The following is a 15,791-nucleotide window of genomic DNA, read 5'->3' on the forward strand; positions in this document are numbered from 1 at the left end:
GGGGTCTCCAACAAAATGGTAACAAAAAGTCACAGGAGAGTTGCCAAGCTGCACTGACACGCGCTATTCTTGTAGAGCATGGTAGTGGGGGAATGCAGGGGAAAAACAAAGGGAAGGGGAATCCAACTATAAAAGCACTTTGGAAAGTAGGTCAATCATGCTACGCTATCATTATTATCCTACTATTTCATCAGCTAAACTGCTTTTCAAAGTCTCATGCAAGTTTGCTACAATTTGTGGCATCTGTGATGGTTACGCTGTCCCTGAAATGTTTACTCTGGCTTTGTTCCTAATATGTCAGATTCAAGATGTTGAGAAATACATGACTACCTTTGCTGTTACATCATTGTAACTCTGAAGTAAAGTCAAGGTGAGAAGAGCATTTGGTCCACTGTTTTGATCAAATACACTAATAAGGATCTTTTCTTTGGCTTACCTGGACAGTCTATGTTGCACCAACATTCGATAGGCAGTTGGAGCAGAACAGAAGACTGTTATGGGAAATCTTGACAGACTCTAGAGAATTAGAATTAAAAAAAGTAGATGTCGCTACTGAAACACATGAGGTCTCACCTACATCACAAGAGATAACATAACGATCTCTGTATTCAGCTTACAAAACTCAAGAACAAAAGCAGTTAGCTTTGTACTCGCCAACACGAATATACAGCAGTTCTATTTAAACAGGTTCTTCTTCAAAACAGAATCTACATCTTTTTACAGCTAGTTCAACGCACCCAAGCTTTGTGCTCTGGAAAGCTTTTCAGTCTCCCTTGCAGAATTTCTTCATAATTCCAACTTAAGTAGAAAACAAAGGAAACCATAAGGCTACTTTTTCAGACGTTCCAGAGGGGAATGACCGATAAAGTGTTCTTCAATGGATCTTAATGTTAGCTAACAATTTTCAGCCATCACAGTAACGTGGGTATGATGATAAAGGGATTCCGTGTAAAAGGAATAATGGTGGTCTTTTTCACAGAGTTGCGTGCAGAGGATGTAACAGAATATAACGCTGGTGCCATTTGTTAAAGAAATATAGGCTTGCTGCCTCTTCACTCCTTAACATGCAGTTCTACAGTACATGCAAGCAAAATTCTCAATTATCTGCTGCTGTCACTCATTTTAACACCACCACCAAAGCGCTCCACAAGCTCCTGTCCCATTTCTTGCGGGCTTCACTTTTAGGCCTAGGAATGGATGTTTGCAGGTTTGGGCAGTCGAATCTCCTCTCAGCAGAGTACAGAACAAAAATTTGGGGACGTTAAAGATTCTCTTGTTTGGGGGCTTACGTTTACAGCCTTCACTACTGAAATACCAGTTGCTTACTTCCTGGTGAAGCTCACAATTCTTCAGCATACTGCCCCTGAATAGCTCTGGGGAAGTGAAAATCTAGGGAGGACGAGCCAGAGAGAAGAGTGCTGTTGCTGGGCTCTCCTTGCTTACCTCAAAGACAATGCTTGGGTCGAAGCGGGGCATCTTCTGTGCAAAGACACAGGCCCCTTGAATCCATGGGGAAAAAATGCTGCTCCAACCTGACTTTGCCCAGCCCGTGTCTGATGTATTCCAAAATATATCTGAAGGAGTCAAGTCCAGCCAGTACCTGGGTGACACAGTGCAAGAGTCCACAATCTCTATTTGGCAGAAAGAGGGCCAATATTAAAACATCAACAACAGACGTGCCAATGAAGCACTGTTTTTCTTGGCTAGATGATGATCAGCAAATGACGGAATTTCTGAGCGGGAGTGGGTCACAGTGCAGTGAAGATGTCATCAGGATAGACTGATGTTGCATTTTTCTAGGAGAAAAATTATACTGATGGACAAGCTAATACCACCTCGAAACAGGATGCTGAATAAATAGGTATGAGATTGCAGGAGTTTTGTTGAAATCATATTGTAGGGATAAGGATTCTTTGAGGTTTACTTACTTTTTAGTTTGCTCTCTTCTGATTTGTTACTCTTTGCCAGTTAGAATGAGATGCATTGCTACGCCAATTTTCTAAACAACACAGTTTTATAAACTCAGAGATCTCACGAACCTGTGTAGTCCTTCCTATGTTCGGAACTATCAGCATTTTGTTCCTGTGGGACTTGTCTCTAAAGCAGTCACGCATGAATTCAGAAGCCTAAGAGCCATGTCTTTTCCCCCTTTTTATGGTACACACCTCATAAACTTGTTCTTTGCTGATGTTCAGTAAATGGGCAATCTATTAATTATACACAATGAAGAGTTTAGAAGAAGTTAAAGAAAATGTGAAAAAAGAGGTTAGTGACTCTGTATGACTGCCAAGTGCAATACACACTAAGGCAGCTAACCTCCAACTACGCCTTGTTGCACAGAAAAAAGGCTTGTTGGGACTGAATAGAACTGCTGCTTTTTAAAATAGTGAAACACAGAGCTGCTGGTAAAATCTTCTCTTCCCCTTCTTTCTGCCAATTTACCAGCTACAGAAATACATCTGTGATTTAAAGTGATAGCCTTACCTTCCACTTACTGTGAGGCCAATGCCATAGCTGCTGTGGGAATGTGCAGTCCTTTTTGGAGCCCCCGTAGTTCCACTGGTAAAATAGATGGCCATCGGGTCTTGACGCTTTGTGGTCACGCAGTGGTGATCAGAAGGAGCATGCCTTTAAAATGTGCAAAATGAGGAATACAGTGATTTGAAAGGGTGAATTACACATTCTTGAAAACGCTTGGCTAAAATAACTTCTGCAGCAAGCAGAAGTGTCATAAACATTGACATTTTCCCACTGTGCAGTCCTGAAGGGAGGAAAATATTTTGGCATGTGCCAACATTTCCTGTTCACAACAAATCACTGTGCTTGCCTTTCATTGTTTCTGTGGCGCTTTCACAGTAGTGGTTACTCACTTCAGGAGCTCTCTGAAGTTCAGCCATCCTTCTCTGTGGCCCTCTGATACAAGCAGCTTGGCTTTCAGAGACTGCCATTCAGGCCCACCTGAGCCCACAGCTGGTGCCACAGAACCATCAGTGATGACACACTTTGCCTTTGATTTCTGTAGTCCATGGAGAATGTCCTTTGCTGTCAGCTGCTGCCTGACAGGAATCGGGACAGTTCCTAAAGGAGAATACTCTCAATATTTAAGAACAATACTTGTACCTAGAAACAGTCTCTAGCTTGCCTTGTGCTTATTAGTGGGACAGGGCTGCGCTGAAAGCAGGCTTTGGCTCTGCATTTGTAAATATACCCTTCTTTTTCATGCACTAAATTCGACGGGAGGATCACTGCAAGTTAGAAAATACTAGGCTCAACATGGGACAGCCAAAGAAACCAACAGAAGGACTTTTTTGGGGTGGAAAGCATTGCCACTGGGACATGCTACCCCTCTGGATTTGTATTCTTCACTAGTAAATACAGGTGTACCTGTCCTCACAGGGTATGCTGCTGGTGTTTGTGAGGCCCCGAGACATTCTGGGCTGTAAATACTGGCAAGCCGAGTATTTAACATAGCCCACAGGGGAACATGTGAAACACTCGGGTAAGTATGTGCTAATTGCATTGTAAGTTAAGAAGACGATGCATTTGCGATGCATCACAAGTGCTGGAAAGAGGAGAATGACAGAGGTCCACGGACTCCCAGAATTTCCTTAACAGCTAGAGCATGTTCAAAAAATCCTAAAAGTACCATAAAGACAAAACTTGGCATGAAGGGTGTTGACCAGCATGGCAGTGATGATCATCCCCGTTAGCATGTTTGTAGTTCTGAGTCTATTAAATAGCAATGATCGGTGTATGTGACAGCAGCTATAGCTATACATCATTTCTATGCTTTTACTAACCTGTTCGCATGCAAGCCACATTCAGCAGCCACCACTCCGGGATCCTGGGCAGAATCCAAATAACTCTGTCTCCCGGTTGCAGACCACAGGCACCAGACAGTACATTAGCCGCTTGCCTGGACAGGACTCCCAGCTCTTCAAAGCTCCACTTCACTTCTTCTCCGTCACCGCTTACCCACCACAATGCAGGGTTTTCAGGCTTTTTGCCCTCCTACAGGACAACAGGGCACAGTGCAAATGCTTCATTTAGGGAACATGTTGCCTTTAATTTAAGCCTGAGGAAGGAAAACAGTCATCATTTATTGAATGCTGAATAAACCTGGGGCATAATAAATATGAATGAATAAACCGTGGGGTGTAAGCCATAAAGTTCAACTGAATGGTTACAGGGCCAAGAGAGAATGGATTAGTTTAAGACTGAGAGAAGGGATTCATGGTTCTTCCCATTCTGACTTGTTACAGGGTAAGTTACTTACCCTTATGCTTACTTACCTCAATTGTAAAACAGACACCTGACTTGTACAGTGACCTTGAGATTTATTAAGTGCGAGGTGGTATTTCTGAAGTCGTTCTTCCTTTACCGTGAAGAGGCTATGAAATGCTGTATATTAATCACCTGCATTTTTCTTCTTAGTTATTCTAGAATAGGAAGCCTAAAGGGACAAAAGGTGCCTTGCAGGATCTGGGGATAGCTTTTGCAGGACGGGAGCATTCTGGTAAGTATGATATGATGATTCTCATCTTATATATTTTTATAAAGCTAAACAGCTACTGTAACTTTTTCAAGTTACGTAATGCTCTGTTCAACAAAAGCATCAAAATAAGAAAGACCAGATGCTTCAAAGATTAGAGTTTGTCATCTCTAAGTTTATGCTTTTTTCTGAAATCTGGCCTAGTCCTTTGAAGTGTATGTTGCACAACACAGCCAAACATTAAATTATTAGGGTTCAAAAGAAAAAGACAGTGGGGGAAGAATAAGGAAATCGAGGGAGAATCAAGGAAACTTGATCTTACTGGATAGGTCTGGACATCTTATTAGTGTAAGAGAATATTAGTACAATCGGAATTTGATATAAGTGATAAAACAAAACAAGAATGTTAGTAATCAGGACCATATATTAAACTCTGGTTAGATGACCATTAGATGTTCAGCAAAGGAAACTTCACTGCCACTGCCCTTTTCCGAACTTTCTCTAGAAAACCATGTGTCAGAGTTCCGTGAATCCCTTCCATTTATGTAAGCCTTACCTGAATGCCTTTTCCCCCACTAACAGTAGTTTAAAAGGAAGAATATGAACATAACCATTCTTTTCAAGGCTTGGATGATTCTCAGAATACTGCCCGTCTTGCTTGGAGGATGATTTGTGATGGATGTGTGCTGAAGGTTACTAAATCTTTGGCTAAGCTTAGTAACTTCCTCACATCTTCCCTTCTACTTGCTTCAGAGCCTGGCATCCAGATGAAAGATGAGCTATTCAAATAAACAACCCAGCATCTTGACTATGAATTGAACAGAACATCATTAGGCTAATATGCTTATTAATTTAGAGCATTGATTTCTACTTCTGGGGATTCATTTCCCCAAATCTCCATTTGTGGGAACTCCCCTCCATTTGGGGACTCCCTAGGCACATCCAAAGGGGAACCTGATTTCCCGAACACTGAGTATAAACTTCACTGACAAGACTCCACTGGGAAGTAATAGCAGACCTGAAACATCTGGAGATACAACTTGCAAAATAAGCTCTCCAGCGGAGGAAAACCACAACAGTGCTACCGGAGTTATGATAAATTCCAACGTACAAACAGGAGAACAACAGGAGAGAAGCACAATCAATTCCTCTACAGCCATCCATGTTGCATCTAGCAGCAGCTTAAGGACTGATTTACATGATCAAGCCCAAAGCTCTTTAACAGCATCTGCTGACAGATTTGCTTTTCCTCTTGGACAGCCACAGCTATCTCGCGGTACAGGCATTCAGAAAGGGTTCCGCAATGGGCACCTGACGACTACTGCCAAATACAGCTCTCCAGTACATGGATCAGGACTAGTGCTTGTCTCCACTACCATCCCCTCAGTTAATATCTCTGAGGAGGATACTAGTACTAGTTCCGATTGTTTCTCTCTGCTGACTGACTGGGAAGAGGTAGCTTTCATACCAGAATCACAGTATGAACACAATTCAGATTGTGTTCCATTCAAAGATGACTCCAGTACAGCTATTTTAACAGCATCTGAAGAAACAACAATTTCTAGAGTATCAGTTGTCATGAGTTCAGATCTTCAAAGTTTGGGGAAAACTGTGGTACCTGTGGAACCTCGGAAGTCTATCGTTTACAAAAGTCCCGATACTATGATCTATAATGTAGGAATGGTCCAAAGGCAGACTTCAAACTTTTCTGCTTTTAAGTTACCACCTGCAAAGGCAAATGCTACTTCACCACATTCAGCATTAACTGGAAATGATTCCACTCCCGAGGCTCCTCAAAGAAAGCCAACAAGTCCAAAAATGTTCCCACCAGCAAAAAAACACTCTTTTGCTATCTAGAAAGAGAAGACTGCATCTTTTAGGCATTGCTTACCTTCAAGAAGTTCAAACTTGTCCAAAGTGTCTCCTGCCATTCTGAACTCCACAGTCAATTTGAATCAATCTGTAAGAGCTGCCAAAAATGAAAAACCAACCCCCCCTCGGTGTCATTGTGGTCGAAGAGCTAAAAGACTGTATGTATCAAATACCGGTCCAAATCACGGCAAAGCATTTTGTGGTTGTCCTGTCAGTAAGCAGGAAGGCAATAAGAAAGGCTGTGAATACTTCAAGTGGGAATATGCATCTCTGAAAGAGAAATCTAATGTTCTCACGGCGAATGCAGATGCTTTGACCTCTCCCGGAACTTCTTCCAACACTGCAGGAAATTCTTCCCACAGGAAATACTTGCGTCTTAGACCCTCTATGAGAACTTGAAAATTGATGGGGTTTTGTCCAGATCTTAAGCTTAATTACTTGTTGCTGCTTACTATTATCAGGACGGTCAAATGATCTTAGATATGTCTTCTGAGAATGGGACCAAAATGACATGCTTGGTTAAAGTAAATAAAAGTGGAAATTGCTCAAGCATGTCATAAACTATCTCATTAATGAAGTGAGAGAACTGATCAAGCTGCGAGTATGAATAGCTGATAGTAAATATTTTACACTTCTATTTTATCATCTATTTTAAACTCTTTACTAGTCCAGTCTTTAAACATCACTGTCATGATACAGATTTTATTTATACTCATTTTTCTAAACATACTTGTATTGAGCTGCAACTTTTAAAAATGTATTTATTGTTGCACTTCTGAAAAGTGATTCTCCAAGCAACAGCGCTCTCAAACTTTTCCTGTTTTATTTGAATTAAGCAACAATAAAGACAAAATGCCTACAATTGTTTATTACATTTATCTAACATGGACCAACTACGGTGCTCTTGTCGGTGTTTCCCATTTCATTTGTATCACTCTGCCTGTTTGCTTGCCATGGGCTGTTACTGTAGCATGTGGGACAGCCAAAGGGCTGGGAGTCAGACCAGAATTTGTGAAAACCTAAACTAAGAAGGCCGTAATATAATGTCTTTTACTTTACATTACAGGGTAAATCAGCAATATCTGACTTTGTAAAAGATATAAAAAAGCAGCAAGTAATTCTAAACTTTTCTCCACTCCTTCTGGCGCAGTTCATTTCTTCTGATCTTCCCACTAATAGTTTTTGGCAACTGTTGAACAAACTCCATCTATTAGGAGAGGGGGGAAATTGCAGTAAAAGATAAAATACCATTTACTGAAAGTTTGACTTTTTCTTAACCTCAGTAGCATATATTTGTGAGTCATATAGTAGTTAATGCCAACTCTTCTATGGTGATGAATAATTAAAAGAGTTGTGTTTGAGCACCCACCTTCCTAGGATACTTGCATGGAGCAGTAACTTTCCTAACATGGTCCTGTAGCTCATGCATCAGTTTTTCTGGATCATGTGAAACATACTTGGATGTTAAAACAACAAAGGCTTTCACTACCTTAAAAAAATAAGGGAGCAGGGGTTCAAATGCCAATGAAACAATAACACAACAGTAAGATGTGAATTTTAAACAAAACATTTGCAGACAAACTGCAGAATAACTAATGTATAGGGCAGACAGCTTTCTCAACATTTGTGTGTGCTCAGTATTTGTCTGGACTGGGGAGGCAGTTTATGCATGCTCAAAACATACCAAGCACTAAGTATTTCAGTGACAGGAAAAGCTTCATATGCTACTTTTGTCTTATTGGCAACAGGGCAATCATCTTGGACAGTTTGCTCCTATGTGGAGTCTCCAGTGTCTTCTAGGGTGCAAATACTGATTTAAATTTAGCTTAAAAATTCAACCAACAGCTAGGCAAATCCGCTGGGAGTCGGCCTTTATTAGCTCTGCCATGCACAAAGCTATGGATGAGACGATAAGCGTGTTTAACTTGTCTACCTCGCCTCTGATGGGGTCCGGACTGCTGACAACTGCTGCTTCCACCACTGCAGGATGCTCTATTAGGGCACTTTCTACTTCAAATGGGCCAATGCGATAGCTTTAAAATGGAAGAAAGGGGCTGAGTTATGCTTGATAACACAATGTCATGGCTGAATCACCAGGATTATCCAAGTTTAATGAGGGCTTGTTTACAAGCATTAAATTACCCAGCAGAATTGATGACATCATCAGCTCTTCCAACAAACCAGAAGTATCCATCTTCGTCCAGAATCCCCCTGTCTCCAGTGACGTAAAACTTCCCGCGTATTGTTGCCTCAGTTTTCTCTGGATCATCCTAGGAAACATTACATTGCATTTCACAAACAAAATTGCCTGAAAATAAATGAAAATTGTACTCTAGCATAGTCAGTATTTAAGTTATAGTACACGCAAATATTTGAAAAAGTCAGCTTCTTAGACTGGTACATATGGTCATGTGCATTAAATTCAAGTGAGCTGTAATACAGGAAACGCATAATGCGGAATTCTTAATTCAACATTACGAAGCTACAAAACTAGGAATAAAAAACAAACTGTGATACATGAGTACATTTTACTAGTTGTGACTTCAAGTTCTAACAATACCATATTATGGCTTATGGCTTTAGGAACCACTGAAGGTTGCACGAAATATGCAAGCAAATGGTCCTGAGAATTTGCTTTTAAGTGATTATCCTGTAATGTTCTGGGGTTTTTTCCCTCCTTTGTACTGCTAGCATCTCCTATCCCGATATTTTTCATCCCAATGACAAGTTTAGGATCAGCACAGCTTAACTAATAAGTAGGTAAGTGCTCTTTGCATAGCAAATGCAGCTGACTGCTGGAAGAGGTTATCTAGGCAGCATACACACTTAGTACTTCTATTTTATCATCTATTTTAAACTCTTTACTAGTCCAGTCTTTAAACATCACTGCCATGATACAGATTTTATTTATACTCATTTTTCTAAACATACTTGTATTGAGCTGCAACTTTTAAAAATGTATTTATTGTTGCACTTCTGAAAAGTGATTCTTGATTCCTCGCCAACCTAGAACATTTCCAGGAATGTCCCAATCTGCAACCTTTTCCAGGGAACCTCGACCTGGAATGGCACTAGACTCCTGCTGACCTAAAACAGTTCTGGACAGAATCTCCAATTCAGTTCTACACTCACTCAACTACAATGGTTCTAGACTTGAGCCACACCTCTAGAATGCTTCTAGGTGCACTGGCTCCAGAACCTTTCCAGGAACCCCTCAATCTGGAACTTTCACAGGCACCACCCCCCCCATGACCCAGAACTAGTTGACTGCAAAGTGTTCTAGGCCAGTGAGTCTGGAACCATACCAGGGTGCGTCTGGGACGGTTCTCGCCTTGGCGACCTAGAAAGGTTCTCGACTTGCCGACCTAGAACGGTTCTCGACTCGGTCCTAGACTCGGCGACCTAGAACCGTTCTAGACTCGGTTCCGGATTGGCGACCTAGAACGGTTCTCGACTCGGTTCTAGACTCGGCGACCTAGAACGGTTCTCGACTCGGTTCTAGACTTGGCAACCTAGAACCACTCTAGACTTGGCGGCCTAGGACCGCTCTAGACTTGCCGAACTAGGACCGCTCTGGACTTGCCGGCCTAGAACCATTCCAGGGTGAGTCTAGCAAGCAAATTTTGGCATGCAGCAATGAGGAACACACCTTTTTTGTTTTACTTCCCAAGCCAAAAGCCCACTGGCATGAAAAGCAGTCTTTGGATTTGGGGGGCAACTGTTATGATTATTCTATGACTTCTACAAGCTACATTTTCCCACTCTTCATTACTCTAATTGACTTCTTCACATTTTCTTGGCAACCCTAATGGAATTTATTGCTGTAGCTGCAAAGTGTCTGAACATACGGTTTCTGCCTGTCCGTAGCCTTCGTGAATATCCAGCCCAGTGTGCTCTTCCCATTCTCCCGTCACTTCAGGGTTGATTGGCTCCCCGGCACTCACACAGTGCCGCAGGCTTCTGAATTTGTAGCTTGGTGGGAAAGAAAAAGCAAATAATTGGCAGAGTTAAGCAGACACAGTGATCTATCTGCAATGTCCCCTTCCTTATTGTATTCCTGGATCATGGAGTCCTTTCTACACAAAAATAAAATCTTCACCAAGTCCTATACATTCCATTCCAATTGTGTGGAGCTAAACATAAACAAATCTGCAAAAATGCAAATGCTCTTTTATTTCTCCATTATTTTAACATCTAGTAATTGATACAGTGTTTCTAACCCTAGAATCTAAACTGGGGTCTCCAACAAAATGGTAACAAAAAGTCACAGGAGAGTTGCCAAGCTGCACTGACACGCGCTATTCTTGTAGAGCATGGTAGTGGGGGAATGCAGGGGAAAAACAAAGGGAAGGGGAATCCAACTATAAAAGCACTTTGGAAAGTAGGTCAATCATGCTACGCTATCATTATTATCCTACTATTTCATCAGCTAAACTGCTTTTCAAAGTCTCATGCAAGTTTGCTACAATTTGTGGAATCTGTGATGGTTACGCTGTCCCTAAAATGTTTACTCTGGCTTTGTTCCTAATATGTCAGATTCAAGATGTTGAGAAATACATGACTACCTTTGCTGTTACATCATTGTAACTCTGAAGTAAAGTCAAGGTGAGAAGAGCATTTGGTCCACTGTTTTGATCAAATACACTAATAAGGATCTTTTCTTTGGCTTACCTGGACAGTCTACGTTGCACCAACATTCGATAGGCAGTTGGAGCAGAACAGAAGACTGTTATGGGAAATCTTGACAGACTCTAGAGAATTAGAATAAAAAAAAGGAGATGTCGCTACTGAAACACGTGAGGTCTCACCTACATCACAAGAGATAACATAACGATCTCTGTATTCAGCTTACAAAACACAAGAACAAAAGCAGTTAGCTTTGTACTCGCCAACACGAATATACAGCAGTTCTATTTAAACAGGTTCTTCTTCAAAACAGAATCTACATCTTTTTACAGCTAGTTCAACGCACCCAAGCTTTGTGCTCTGGAAAGCTTTTCAGTCTCCCTTGCAGAAGTTCTTCATAATTCCAACTTAAGTAGAAAACAAAGGAAACCATAAGGCTACTTTTTCAGACGTTCCAGAGGGGAATGACCGATAAAGTGTTCTTCAATGGATCTTAATGTTAGCTAACAATTTTCAGCCATCACAGTAACGTGGGTATGATGATAAAGGGATTCCGTGTAAAAGGAATAATGGTGGTCTTTTTCACAGAGTTGCGTGCAGAGGATGTAACAGAATATAACGCTGGTGCCATTTGTTAAAGAAATATAGGCTTGCTGCCTCTTCACTCCTTAACATGCAGTTCTACAGTACATGCAACCAAAATTCTCAATTATCTGCTGCTGTCACTCATTTTAACACCACCACCAAAGCGCTCCACAAGCTCCTGTCCCATTTCTTGCGGGCTTCACTTTTAGGCCTAGGAATGGATGTTTGCAGGTTTGGGCAGTCGAATCTCCTCTCAGCAGAGTACAGAACAAAAATTTGGGGACGTTAAAGATTCTCGTGTTTGGGGGCTTACGTTTACAGCCTTCACTACTGAAATACCAGTTGCTTACTTCCTGGTGAAGCTCACAATTCTTCAGCATACTGCCCCTGAATAGCTCTGGGGAAGTGAAAATCTAGGGAGGACGAGCCAGAGAGAAGAGTGCTGTTGCTGGGCTCTCCTTGCTTACCTCAAAGACAATGCTTGGGTCGAAGCGGGGCATCTTCTGTGCAAAGACACAGGCCCCTTGAATCCATGGGGAAAAAATGCTGCTCCAACCTGACTTTGCCCAGCCCGTGTCTGATGTATTCCAAAATATATCTGAAGGAGTCAAGTCCAGCCAGTACCTGGGTGACACAGTGCAAGAGTCCACAATCTCTATTTGGCAGAAAGAGGGCCAATATTAAAACATCAACAACAGACGTGCCAATGAAGCACTGTTTTTCTTGGCTAGATGATGATCAGCAAATGACGGAATTTCTGAGCGGGAGTGGGTCACAGTGCAGTGAAGATGTCATCAGGATAGACTGATGTTGCATTTTTCTAGGAGAAAAATTATACTGATGGACAAGCTAATACCACCTCGAAACAGGATGCTGAATAAATAGGTATGAGATTGCAGGAGTTTTGTTGAAATCATATTGTAGGGATAAGGATTCTTTGAGGTTTACTTACTTTTTAGTTTGCTCTCTTCTGATTTGTTACTCTTTGCCAGTTAGAATGAGATGCATTGCTACGCCAATTTTCTAAACAACACAGTTTTATAAACTCAGAGATCTCACGAACCTGTGTAGTCCTTCCTATGTTCGGAACTATCAGCATTTTGTTCCTGTGGGACTTGTCTCTAAAGCAGTCACGCATGAATTCAGAAGCCTAAGAGCCATGTCTTTTCCCCCTTTTTACGGTACACACCTCATAAACTTGTTCTTTGCTGATGTTCAGTAAATGGGCAATCTATTAATTATACACAATGAAGAGTTTAGAAGAAGTTAAAGAAAATGTGAAAAAAGAGGTTAGTGACTCTGTATGACTGCCAAGTGCAATACACACTAAGGCAGCTAACCTCCAACTACGCCTTGTTGCACAGAAAAAAGGCTTGTTGGGACTGAATAGAACTGCTGCTTTTTAAAATAGTGAAACACAGAGCTGCTGGTAAAATCTTCTCTTCCCCTTCTTTCTGCCAATTTACCAGCTACAGAAATACATCTGTGATTTAAAGTGATAGCCTTACCTTCCACTTACTGTGAGGCCAATGCCATAGCTGCTGTGGGAATGTGCAGTCCTTTTTGGAGCCCCCGTAGTTCCACTGGTAAAATAGATGGCCATCGGGTCTTGACGCTTTGTGGTCACGCAGTGGTGATCAGAAGGAGCATGCCTTTAAAATGTGCAAAATGAGGAATACAGTGATTTGAAAGGGTGAATTACACATTCTTGAAAACGCTTGGCTAAAATAACTTCTGCAGCAAGCAGAAGTGTCATAAACATTGACATTTTCCCACTGTGCAGTCCTGAAGGGAGGAAAATATTTTGGCATGTGCCAACATTTCCTGTTCACAACAAATCACTGTGCTTGCCTTTCATTGTTTCTGTGGCGCTTTCACAGTAGTGGTTACTCACTTCAGGAGCTCTCTGAAGTTCAGCCATCCTTCTCTGTGGCCCTCTGATACAAGCAGCTTGGCTTTCAGAGACTGCCATTCAGGCCCACCTGAGTCCACAGCTGGTGCCACAGAACCATCAGTGATGACACACTTTGCCTTTGATTTCTGTAGTCCATGGAGAATGTCCTTTGCTGTCAGCTGCTGCCTGCCAGGAATCGGGACAGTTCCTAAAGGAGAATACTCTCAATATTTAAGAACAATACTTGTACCTAGAAACAGTCTCTAGCTTGCCTTGTGCTTATTAGTGGGACAGGGCTGCGCTGAAAGCAGGCTTTGGCTCTGCATTTGTAAATATACCCTTCTTTTTCATGCATTAAATTCGACGGGAGGATCACTGCAAGTTAGAAAATACTAGGCTCAACATGGGACAGCCAAAGAAACCAACAGAAGGACTTTTTTGGGGTGGAAAGCATTGCCACTGGGACATGCTACCCCTCTGGATTTGTATTCTTCACTAGTAAATACAGGTGTACCTGTCCTCACAGGGTATGCTGCTGGTGTTTGTGAGGCCCCGAGACATTCTGGGCTGTAAATACTGGCAAGCCGAGTATTTAACATAGCCCACAGGGGAACATGTGAAACACTCGGGTAAGTATGTGCTAATTGCATTGTAAGTTAAGAAGACGATGCATTTGCGATGCATCACAAGTGCTGGAAAGAGGAGAATGACAGAGGTCCACGGACTCCCAGAATTTCCTTAACAGCTAGAGCATGTTCAAAAAATCCTAAAAGTACCATAAAGACAAAACTTGGCATGAAGGGTGTTGACCAGCATGGCAGTGATGATCATCCCCGTTAGCATGTTTGTAGTTCTGAGTCTATTAAATAGCAATGATCGGTGTATGTGACAGCAGCTATAGCTATACATCATTTCTATGCTTTTACTAACCTGTTCGCATGCAAGCCACATTCAGCAGCCACCACTCCGGGATCCTGGGCAGAATCCAAATAACTCTGTCTCCCGGTTGCAGACCACAGGCACCAGACAGTACATTAGCCGCTTGCCTGGACAGGACTCCCAGCTCTTCAAAGCTCCACTTCACTTCTTCTCCGTCACCGCTTACCCACCACAATGCAGGGTTTTCAGGCTTTTTGCCCTCCTACAGGACAACAGGGCACAGTGCAAATGCTTCATTTAGGGAACATGTTGCCTTTAATTTAAGCCTGAGGAAGGAAAACAGTCATCATTTATTGAATGCTGAATAAACCTGGGGCATAATAAATATGAATGAATAAACCGGGGGGTGTAAGCCATAAAGTTCAACTGAATGGTTACAGGGCCAAGATAGAATGGATTAGTTTAAGACTGAGAGAAGGGATTCATGGTTCTTCCCATTCTGACTCGTTACAGGGTAAGTTACTTACCCTTATGCTTACTTACCTCAATTGTAAAACAGACACCTGACTTGTACAGTGACCTTGAGATTTATTAAGTGCGAGGTGGTATTTCTGAAGTCATTTTTCCTTTACCGTGAAGAGGCTATGAAATGCTGTATATTAATCACCTGCATTTTTCTTCTTAGTTATTCTAGAATAGGAAGCCTAAAGGGACAAAAGGTGCCTTGCAGGATCTGGGGATAGCTTTTGCAGGACGGGAGCATTCTGGTAAGTATGATATGATGATTCTCATCTTAATATATATATTTTTATAAAGCTAAACAGCTACTGTAACTTTTTCAAGTTACGTAATGCTCTGTTCAACAAAAGCATCAAAATAAGAAAGACCAGATGCTTCAAAGATTAGAGTTTGTCATCTCTAAGTTTATGCTTTTTTCTGAAATCTGGCCTAGTCCTTTGAAGTGTATGTTGCACAACACAGCCAAACATCAAATTATTAGGGTTCAAAAGAAAAAGACAGTGGGGGAAGAATAAGGAAATCGAGGGAGAATCAAGGAAACTTGATCTTACTGGATAGGTCTGGACATCTTATTAGTGTAAGAGAATATTAGTACAATCGGAATTTGATATAAGTGATAAAACAAAACAAGAATGTTAGTAATCAGGACCATATATTAAACTCTGGTTAGATGACCATTAGATGTTCAGCAAAGGAAACTTCACTGCCACTGCCCTTTTCCGAACTTTCTCTAGAAAACCATGTGTCAGAGTTCCGTGAATCCCTTCCATTTATGTAAGCCTTACCTGAATGCCTTTTCCCCCACTAACAGTAGTTTAAAAGGAAGAACATGAACATAACCATTCTTTTCAAGGGTTGGATGATTCTCGGAATACTGCCCGTCTTGCTTGGAGGATGATTTGTGATGGATGTGTGCTGAAGGTT

At 41.6% G+C, this 15,791-nt stretch overlaps 1 protein-coding gene across 1 annotated transcript; it reads right to left on the minus strand.

The window, feature by feature from the left end:
- Positions 1-7,046: 7,046 nt before the first annotated feature.
- On the minus strand, positions 7,047-14,601 carry LOC135329902 (acyl-coenzyme A synthetase ACSM3, mitochondrial-like; the record flags this gene model as incomplete). Its single annotated transcript, XM_064519942.1, has 10 exons — positions 7,047-7,571; positions 7,734-7,853; positions 8,298-8,397; positions 8,507-8,634; positions 10,192-10,336; positions 11,036-11,115; positions 12,043-12,199; positions 13,084-13,227; positions 13,470-13,677; positions 14,400-14,601. Coding segments are annotated over 10 exons (1,371 nt in total), but the record flags the coding sequence as incomplete, so codon positions are not given.
- Positions 14,602-15,791: the final 1,190 nt, after the last annotated feature.

The sequence above is a fragment of the Dromaius novaehollandiae genome, chromosome 14, assembly GCF_036370855.1.
Source record: "Dromaius novaehollandiae isolate bDroNov1 chromosome 14, bDroNov1.hap1, whole genome shotgun sequence".
NCBI lineage: Eukaryota > Metazoa > Chordata > Aves > Casuariiformes > Dromaiidae > Dromaius > Dromaius novaehollandiae.